Source organism: Sporobolomyces salmoneus (assembly GCF_050403485.1).
Source record: "Sporobolomyces salmoneus JCM6883 DNA, S_salmoneus_JCM6883_v1_ctg130, whole genome shotgun sequence".
NCBI lineage: Eukaryota > Fungi > Basidiomycota > Microbotryomycetes > Sporidiobolales > Sporidiobolaceae > Sporobolomyces > Sporobolomyces salmoneus.
Genome location: NW_027481033.1, coordinates 1 through 9,583, shown reverse-complemented (window position 1 = coordinate 9,583; position 9,583 = coordinate 1). Strand labels below are relative to the sequence as shown.

Here is a 9,583-nt window from a genome sequence, read left to right as displayed (position 1 = left end):
TCCTTCACCTCCTGCAACTCCTGCTGCTCGACACATCACTCCTCCTGCCGCTCCTGATCCAAATCGAATCGCCGCCTCCGTTCCTCCCTTCACTCCGCCTCCTCAGCCAGTCTTCGTTCGAGAACACGCTCCTCCACCATCGACTCCTGATGTCAAACCTCCTCTTCCAGTCATCCCTGAACCTCCCGATCCTCTCAACCTCTTCCAAGCCCTCGTCGCCGCCTCAGAAGAAAATCTCGACGCCTCCGACGGATTCTCTCTTCCGACTTCAGATCCTCGAAATCATCGCGAAGCAATGAACGATTCCGACAACGAGAACTGGAGATTAGGAGAAGAAGAAGAGTTCAACTCACTCAAGGAGAAGCACAAGGTCTTCAACGTCGTCGATCGATTGAAGGTCCCTCCAGGCGCGAAAATCCTTGGCTGTCGCTTCGTCTACCGACGCAAGAAGGATCAATACGGGAAGGTCAAGTCTCACAAGGTTCGACTCGTCGCTCAAGGATTCGCTCAGCGTCCAGGACTCGACTTCAGAGAAACTTTCGCCCCTGTCACCAAGTTCACCTCGATTCGAGTTCTCCTCGCGCTTGCTGCTCGACACAATCTCAAACTTCAACAAGCCGACGTCGACAAGGCCTACCTCTACGGCAAGCTGGAGGAGGAACTGTACATGCGAGTACCCGACGGGATCGATGGAGGGGTTATGCTGGAAAGGTCTTAAAGTTGGAACGCTCTCTCTATGGGTTGAAGCAAGCCGGTCGAGTATGGAATCATCGAATCCACGACTCTCTTCAGGCCCTCGGTTACAAGTGAACGATCTCAGATGCTTGCGTCTATGTCAGGAACGAGGGGGGGACTTACCACTACATCGCTCTCTACGTCGACGATCTCCTCTTCGCCTCTCCTCACCAGCACGAGATCGAACGAGTCAAAGAAGGATTGAAGGAGGAGTACGGGATTAAGGATTTAGGCGACGCTGAGTTCATCTTAGGGATTCAAATTCATCGACGAGCTGACGGAAGTATCTTCCTCTCTCAAAAGGCCTACATGGAGGACGTTCTTCGCCGTCTCGGTCACGCCGACTGTCGCCCTGCCAAGACCCCTATGGTTCCGAATCTCCAACTCGTCCCGTCCCTGCTCCCGCCGATCACATCCCTTCTCCCGACAAAAAACGACGATACCTTCAAGCAGTCGGTTCCCTCATGTACGCCATGCTCGGTACTCGTCCCGACATCGCTCACGCCGTTGGAGTTCTCGGTTGTCACTCAGCAAACCCCGGTCCTCTTCACTGGGCCGCCGTCGTTCACGTTCTTCGTTACCTCAAAGGAACTCTCGACTATGGACTCGAATTCAACCCGGACAACTCTCCTCTTACCGGATTCAAAGCCTACAGCGACTCGGACTGGGGTGCATGCCCTACGACTTCTCGATCAACTATGGGATACACCTTCATCCTTGCGAACGGAGCCGTCACCTGGTCGTCCAAACTTCAACCTCAAGTCACTGGATCTTCCTCTGAAGCTGAGTACATTGGTCTCTCCCACGCTTCTAAAGAAGCAGTCTTCCTCTCCCAACTCCTCAGCAAACTCGGATACCCTCTCCCTCATCCGACAACTCTCTTCGGCGACAACCAGGGCGCGAACGCACTCTCCCGCGACCCTCAGTTCCATTACCGAACTCGACATCTCTGCCTCAATGAACACTTCGTTCAGGAACAAGTTCAACAAGGATTCATCAATGTTACGTACATTCCTACCTCCCAAATGGTCGCCGACATCATGACAAAGTCTCTTCCCGCTCCTTCCTTCTCCATCATCGCTCGTCACTCGGCGTTAGACCCTTTCGAGCGAGGGGGGGGTGTTGCAGCAGACGCTCTCACGGGTTAATTCCTCTTCTGATACTTTGGTTATTACTTTCTACATTCTAAATACCTCCGGTATTTTCTCAACTTCTGTTCCCTTTCTCCAGCGCTTCACACTGGAGAACAGGTCTGTTACTTCTTGTTACTTTCTTCTAGTACTCTGTAATGCTTACCAGCGCTTCACACTGGAGAACAGAGTCCTGAATCCAATAGATCCAAGATGAAGCAAGTACTCCTGATGGCTGCAGCGACGAGAGCTGAATCACTGATCGTGACTGTGAGGGAGAGAGGATGTCAACCCGAGGGGGCAAAGGAGAGAGGGCCAAAAAAAAAACTGACCTCCGTGATGAACTTCCAACTTGGGTTTCAAGCCTCGAAGCATCGTGATCGTCTGTTCAATGTTCGGTTTGTCCACCGGGACAGATTGGAATCTTCTGCTCAAAGTGGTATCTCGTTCAATCGTCTTTCGGTATTCGTTGATTGTTGTTGCTCCGGCAAGTTGCAAACCCCTCCCTAACGCAGGCTTGCGCATGTTGCCTCCATCGAGGGATCCTTCAGCTTTCCCCAAGTTGAGGAGTTGATGAATCTCATCCAGGAAGGGAATCACGGGTTTCTTCGACTCAAGTTTTTGATCTTCTCCTCGAACGAACCTCTCACGCCAGTGCCGGACATGAGAGTCAAGAGATCGATCGAGACAACCCTCCTTCCCTTCAGAGATCCAGGGACTTCACCTGCAACAATTTTCTGTGCCAAACCGTCGACGATGCTCATGGCGGCCATAGTATGAATTGGAATGTTACTGTACAAGAGTATACCCAAACATGCTGAAGGGCTTGACCAACCAGAACAGCAGAGAGAGCAAACCCCATTTCCTTGCCTATATCTCCCTGTGAGCGTAGGCGCAACTAACTAACGCGATGTGACGCTTAGGCTTTATTCCTTTTAGTTCCGCTGAGGAGGAAGAATGAGAGTGATCAATGGTAAAGTGCCTCCAACTCCTCAAGGGTCAAGCCAGGAGTTAGCGACAAGCAATCCTTGTGCGTCAATACAAATCTTTATATGACAAAACCGTGCAAAAGTCGAGATACACTACAGCACTCTAACCTGTCCAATCCATCGCAACCTGTTCTAGTTTACTCCTCCAGAACTTCCTTGAAGCACCCTTTGCTTCATACTCATACACTGCTCGTCGAGGTAAGAGCTTTTTCCCGTCTGGTCTCTTCCATTTCTTCAATTCACCTGCAATGTCGGCATTTTCGATCGCATGTTGGAGTTGGTGAAACAGTCGATTGGCGGCACCTTCGTGAAGACGTTTACCGTACCCGTGGGCAACGATGACCGCGATTTGTCGAGTCTTGCGTTTCGTTTTCGGGTGTCGGAAATTTGTGAGCGCGACCGTAACGTCGGCTTGGATTTCGGAAGTCCAGGCTCGCTCGATTGCGAACCATTCAGGTGGAGTCTTCACACAGATTCCGAATTGTTAGTCTAGTTGGTCTCGAGAACTGCGGGAGAGAGAAGAACTCACCTGCTCAGGAGTTCTCATGATTTGCTCTTCGAGTGAAACAGGAGCTGAGGCAAACCCTAGTGACAGTGATGGGTACTTTTCTGACTTTGTCTTGATTCTGCTCGACACAAAGTGCATCAGTTCAGCGAGCAAAGTCAAACAACGCCGCGAGACTTACGAATCTCCCTTCCAATCACGCCTGAGTAAAGACCGGAGGTCGAGATCGTCCAAGGCTTTCCTCGAAGCCGACAAATCATCATCAAGCACTTTCATCACTTGTTTCAATTCGCGGTGCTTCCAGCTCGAGCGAGGGAACAACCTCTCGGAAGCTTCGAGGTCGATGGGAGTTGACGATTTGCGGCCCATTCCTCCGGTATCAATAGCGACTGCGATTCGGAGAGAGGGAGTCTTAGTATGGGATTTGCGCGCGCGTTTAGAGATCGTGAAAGAACTGACTAGTTCTCAAAAGCAATTCGACCAATTCTTCCGGTAACGGACCGTGGAGATGATTCGTCACGTTTCCCTCTCCCGGTTTACGTTTGTCCGCTCCAGGAACATTGTCAAATAACCACCTCGCGACCAAACTCGAACAACTTCCGGTCGCTTCAACAATTCTCGGGTTCGCCGTTCCATTCGCGATTCCTCTGTCATCGTGGTGATCGATGATGGCTACCACAGTCGCGTTGTCCCAAATCGAACGAGGAACGTTATGGTCTACGAGAGCGATTCCTTTGATTCGGTGCGACATTTCATTCGGTTTGATCGGGAGTTCGTCGATCGCTACAAGGAGAGCCAGTCAGCAAAGGCACAGCAGACCTTCTGGACGAGGTAACTCACTGAGAAGATCTCGATGGCCCGACGACATTCGAGAATAATGAAGAGACAAAGCGTTTTCAGGTCGTAAGTCGAGGGCGTCTTGCTCAGTTTGGAGCAGAGCGATCGCTTTCTGAGGTGTTTCAGTGTGCGTGAAAGCATACGCCAAAGCGAGAGCTGATACGAGTCTATGTAGAGAGTTCGAGTTCGTGAGATTGAGTTTTGTCTACGACTGAGGGAGAAGAGTTTTTCAACTCACGAATCCAAATCGCCTGCTTCATTCCCCATCACGACAACCCAATCCGACGCATTATTGTTTCTCAGATCTTCCAGAAAGTCTTCCTATGAGTCCAAGAACGAGGAGGCGGGCGGAAATTCAGCTTTAGGCCAAGAGCTTCGAGGTTCAACTGAGAGCTTACCTTGGTCTGCCTACTCCATTGCGACAAGTGCCCTTCACCAGTAGTGTCATCATCAACCTGCGTAGACAAGGGCCAGCTAGAAACGACGTCGCTGGCGAGATCTTCTGCCGAGAATTGAATAGGTGACGAGAGGACGACTTGTTCGGTTGGATGACCTCTCGTCAGAGTCGTAGATGCCGCTAATAAGGTCCCTAGAGCTGTGAGCCGCATAGCTCGGTGTGACGTGGAGGAGAAAACATATTCTAATTCTCTTCTCTTTCAAGTTTCGACCATTCTCACCGGTAGATTCGCTTGGCTTTAGCTCTGGGATATTCTCGAGTACGTAATTTGAGATCTAATAGAACGCTGGAACGTCGATATCCAAATCTTTTGCTTGAACCCCGCGCCCTCAAGACGTCTCGACATCTGAAGGGGCTTCCAGGTTCTTTCTCTACGCCCACCACCCGTAGTCGTCATGGAACGCATCTCTTCAGCTGTATGTAATCCCCTTCCCGTGATCGTGATCAAAGGGGCTCGGGAGAGCACGTTTCGATTTTCGTTTTCTTCTTCTTCCTTTTCTCCGCTCTGGAGACCCGACTTTCTCCAGTTCTGGGTCGACCCCGCCCTCACGGACGCACCGTTTGCTGTTGAAGGTTAACCATGTCGTGATTACCTCCCCGTCTCTCGTCGTGGCTGTCAAAACAAATCATACACTAAAAATGGTTTTTCGTCGTTCAATTCTTGGTAGTATAGTGGCTAGTATACACGCCTGTCACGCGTGGGACCCGGGTTCAATTCCCGGCCAGGAAGGTGCTCTTTTTGTCGCCGTTGTCGTGGTAGACGTCGAGAACGAGTTTTTGTCCTCTCCGAGGAGAATTCCCCTCTCATGCCCCTGCCCTTGCTGCTGGCTGACCCTCCCTTTCCCGCTATAGTGACGAGAATGCGAAGCGTAAGGACCGGTGTGTCCGCGGTCGAAGGACGAAGGACTAGGGAACCGTGCCCTTGTTGGACAAAGATCGCTTTTTTCGTTTGTCCGTCTTTCTCCTTCTCGCCAACGCAACTTCAGCATGTCAAGCTCACTCTATAGTGCTGTAGCATCGTCCGACGCAGCATCATCCCCGATCATGTCTCGCTGGAATTCGCTCGGAAGTTGGACGAATCCCTTTCTTTCACGGTTCCCTTCTCTGTCGACGAGTATCGGGACCTTGAAGCGGGGGCTCTCCTCGAGGGCTAGTCCTGTGAGTATTTCCCTGTCAGATGTACGATCCAGCAACCCGAACTGACTTCCGAGTTCTCGCGAAGTTTGTTCGAACTCCGAGTACTACAGAGCCAAGAGTCACGCAAAACGACGTCAAATACGATTTGGCCCGACCAGAGGACAAGCAGGAGGAGGAGGAAACAGTCGGTCTAGTTTCGTCGCCTCCGCCTCCAAGCTCAACTACGGGCCAAAACCCATTCGACGATTCCCACGCCGTCTCCACGAAACCCTTCTGGCATCGAGCGATAGTTGCCGGCGTTATCCTGGCGGCCCTCATAGGAGTAGGTCTGGCACTGGGGTTGGGCGTCAAGAAAATCGCAGGCAAAGTCGCGGACATCGAGGCGGAAAGAGCACAGTCTTCGTTGGCGTCAATTCGCTCCCTTCACTCGCCCACTTCACTTTCTTCTACCTCCTCCTCTCCAGCCACACCATCCCCGGCAGCCACATCGAGCGTTCTCACCTTGGTGGCAACCACTCCTCCCTCGACAACTTCTCCCTCCTCAACTCCGGGTTCGGGTTCGATTCGCCTCGATGACATCTCTTGGGCCGTCCCCAAAACCGTTCGATAGAGAAGTGTCTTTTTGATATATTGTTCAATCGTTCTAGCTATGTACTACCCTTGGGCGAGAAGGAACTAGGAGGAATAGAAAATCTACGTAAAACGAAAAAACTGAGTGGGCCACCACAACGGCTACAACGAAAAGAAAACGGTATTTCGTGAGGAACATGAACAAAAGAGACAGAGAGAGAGAGCGAGGAACGAAGGGTGAAGAAAAGAAATGCGAGACGACGGGGGAGAGTTGCGAAACGAACGAGAGGGAATTTTGTTGTACGGATTGAGAGAGAGAGAGAGAGAGTGATGACAATGGAGAGTAGAGAGCGAGAAGGGTAGTCGAATCAATGTTGAGAACCTCCGATACATAACGACGACGAGAAAAGAAAACCGAATTCTGCTGGGATCCACCTTACCCTTTGACCCGCCCATCTCGCGTTTTCCACGATTGACTCTCGAAGCCTCATGAGTTCAGTCCACACGAGAATCCTTACTGCAACATCTCATCAAAAACCGACAAGAAACTCCGAAAGTGAAACTCACAACTCGCTTCGTTTCCTCGGGATCAATTTCCTCAGCTGTTACAGATTCTGCGTGAAACTCCCCTTTGCTCGTCCGAGCGGGCAAACTGGGGCTAGCTCAGAACCTCAAAGAGGGAGCACAGCACGTGCGGGGCTGGACGAGCGGAAAGAGGGAGACGCGAATCCAGCGAGGAAAAAAGATTTCGGGGAACGATGCGAATCGCGAGAATCGAGAGAATCAAGCGGGAGAGACGATGCAGGGAGGAAGTCGTGCTTGTGAGAGGGTTCGAGAGGCTTGTGAAAAAGGAGAGGGTTGTTCAAAGGTTGTTGGCGTCGAGAACTGAGAGCGAAAGCGGAAATGTCAGCCTTGACTCCGAAGAAAGAGAAGCAAGATCTCGAACTGACTTGGATTTGGTTTGGTCGTCGTCATCGCGGAGAGGAGGTAGTCAACACGAAGCGACCGCGGGTCCATCGCTCAAGAAATCGAAATCGACAAAGGCGAGGCCAGAGGTGACGTTCGATTCCTCCTCCTTCGAATCGGGATCGGATTTGACCCACTCGTTCCACAGGGGAGGAGGAGCGAAGTGGTCCAAATCTTCGAGGTAGGATTCGGTCGAAGGAGGAGTCGAGGCGAGATCGAGAGAGGCGACCGAACCGGGAGTTGACGAGATCGACGCAGAGAGGGAAGGAGATCGAGTGAGGGACGACGACGAAGAGGAAGTCGACGAAGACGTAGATTGAGAGAGTTGAACAGCTTCCGCGGCAGGGATAGATCGACCTCGCGTGCTACGAGGCGAGAGCTGTCAAAATTCATCCCAATCGACGAAGACGAAGACGACGACGACGACGACGACGAAGGACCTCCCACGACTCGAGTCGGGGTAGAGTTATGGAGAGGGAGAGAAGGTAGAGGGATTTGAGCGAGGTGGAGAGGGGGAGTACGTTTTTCACGCTCTCTCGCTTCGACGAATGCGAGTTCTTCAGGTTGAGGAAGAGGTTTCAAATTCGCCGTATTGAAGGCGAAAGTCGGTTCGTAATTCGAGTACGGGGTCGAAGTCGTCGACAAGAGTTCGAGGCGAGCACGAAGTCGAGCCGATTCAGTTTGTTCGATGTGAAGTTGGGTCCTCAAGACTTCGTTTTCTTCCTCCAAGTCGGCGATCCTCGTCGCTTCCGAAGATGAAACGGAGGAAAAGACTGAAGTGGATCGTTGAGATCGAGAAGAGAGTTTCAAAGGAGAGGAGGAAGAGGAGGAAGGGGCGGTGTAAGACGCGGTTGAAATTGAAAGTGGGTGAGGAGGAACGACCGCAGTTCCGGCGAGACGAGCTTCGAGTTCAGCGACCCTACGTTCGAGGAACATTGTGTGTTCTTTCTTGCGATCTCGAGAAGCTTGAGCGGCATCTAAACACAGGAACGAGGAGAGAGATTAGCCCGAGTTGGTTGAATGTGATCGATCTCTATGGATTGCTACTCACTGCGATTCCTGATCATCCTAGCCTGTTTACGAGCGTCTTTCTCCTTCTCTGATAGTGCTTTAGGTGCAGCTCCTCCAGAACTTCTCCCCCCAGACTCCGCAGTTCCGCCGAGGGAACCTCCTCCTCCTCCTTCGAAGGAATCGTCCAATCCATCCGATACAGCTCGTTGAACTCGATGGCGTTTAGATCGAGGTTGTTTCGTGTAGTCGTTGTCCCCTTCTTCTTGATCAGAGTGATCAAAAGTCGTAGTCGTTCGTCGCTTCGGTCTTTCGGAAGCGGAAGAAAGGGAGTGATGGGGGGAGTTTCCGAAGTTTGACGACATGGCGAGGCGATAGAGCTGTACGGTTTGAGTTGACTGGGAAGATCGGGGGTGGGAGAGGAGAGGAAAGAGGGAGAATGACAAGAGAAGAGAGAGAGATAGAGAGGAGCGAGCAATTGCAATGAGAGTTCTTCTTTCGATGGAACCCTTCGACAATTCGAGGTCTCGCCTCTGATACTGTAAGGTCCTCCTTCGCTCTAAGCTCTCTCTTTTGTTCTTTCGACAGTACCATTGTTTAAACTCATCGCTCAGTTCGACAGAGTTATACAACACTCACTCTCTCTCGATCTCAAGTCGGCTCACAAATGCGTTAACCTTCGCAGACTCTGATGGTCGAAATCAATGCGCGGGAGTCTCGACTATTACGAGGCGGTTAAAGCAAAATGCTTAGATCGACGAACCCCATTGTTCTCGCTCGTTCTGTCACAAACCAAATCCGAGAATCTGTCGAAGGGCGCCGACCGCTCTGTTCGCTGAGGTTTCGAAAAGGGCTCGCTTTGTAAAACGACGACTTGTGACTGCGTCCCAGAATCTGAAGATCGCGAACGAAAGAGAGTCGAGAAGAGGGAACAGGTCAAAACTCTCCCGCGAAAACTCATGGCAGCGAAATTGCGAGACCAGTGGTAGTTGCGAAGCGTGAAGCAATGCGTAGGGTATCAACGGCTTGATGATTAGGTTACAGTCTGAAATAGGGTATCGAGGACAAAGTGCGTCCGAGACAGAGTGAGAAGTGAGCTCATCTGCGGGGCGAGTTCGTTCAAACGCCGTCAGTTTTACTGCCCACGCGGAAACGACGATGGGGGGGGGGGGGGGGGGGGCCAAACCGAGGTGCGCCCACCCGGGCAAAAGCCCCAAAAACCGGGGCCCACACCCAAAAAACACAAAAA

The 9,583-nt window shown here is 51.7% G+C and overlaps 5 protein-coding genes across 5 annotated transcripts; 2 read left to right on the top strand and 3 right to left on the bottom strand.

Moving 5' to 3' along the window:
* Positions 1–1,883, top strand: JCM6883_000094 (uncharacterized protein; the record flags this gene model as incomplete). The annotated part of the gene is made up of 3 exons (XM_076635661.1): positions 1–711; positions 840–1,018; positions 1,096–1,883. Coding segments are annotated over 3 exons (1,678 nt in total), but the record flags the coding sequence as incomplete, so codon positions are not given.
* A 155-nt stretch (positions 1,884–2,038) lies between these two features.
* Positions 2,039–2,638, bottom strand: JCM6883_000093 (uncharacterized protein; the record flags this gene model as incomplete). Its single annotated transcript, XM_076635660.1, has 3 exons — positions 2,039–2,133; positions 2,198–2,444; positions 2,516–2,638. 3 exons carry the CDS (start codon positions 2,636–2,638, stop codon positions 2,039–2,041), a joined length of 465 nt encoding a protein of 154 aa, XP_076484359.1.
* Positions 2,639–2,957: 319 nt separating this feature from the next.
* JCM6883_000092 (uncharacterized protein) lies at positions 2,958–4,804 on the bottom strand (the record flags this gene model as incomplete). The annotated part of the gene is made up of 7 exons (XM_076635659.1): positions 2,958–3,317; positions 3,384–3,480; positions 3,541–3,748; positions 3,819–4,142; positions 4,200–4,363; positions 4,435–4,517; positions 4,595–4,804. The coding sequence occupies 7 exons, from the start codon at positions 4,802–4,804 to the stop codon at positions 2,958–2,960; spliced, it is 1,446 nt and encodes a 481-aa protein (XP_076484358.1).
* A 1,026-nt stretch (positions 4,805–5,830) lies between these two features.
* Positions 5,831–6,400, top strand: JCM6883_000091 (uncharacterized protein; the record flags this gene model as incomplete). The annotated part of the gene is made up of 1 exon (XM_076635658.1): positions 5,831–6,400. One exon carries the CDS (start codon positions 5,831–5,833, stop codon positions 6,398–6,400), a length of 570 nt encoding a protein of 189 aa, XP_076484357.1.
* Positions 6,401–7,351: 951 nt separating this feature from the next.
* On the bottom strand, positions 7,352–8,699 carry JCM6883_000090 (bZIP transcription factor; the record flags this gene model as incomplete). The annotated part of the gene is made up of 3 exons (XM_076635657.1): positions 7,352–7,691; positions 7,760–8,303; positions 8,378–8,699. 3 exons carry the CDS (start codon positions 8,697–8,699, stop codon positions 7,352–7,354), a joined length of 1,206 nt encoding a protein of 401 aa, XP_076484356.1.
* Between the last annotated feature and the right edge of the window lie 884 nt (positions 8,700–9,583).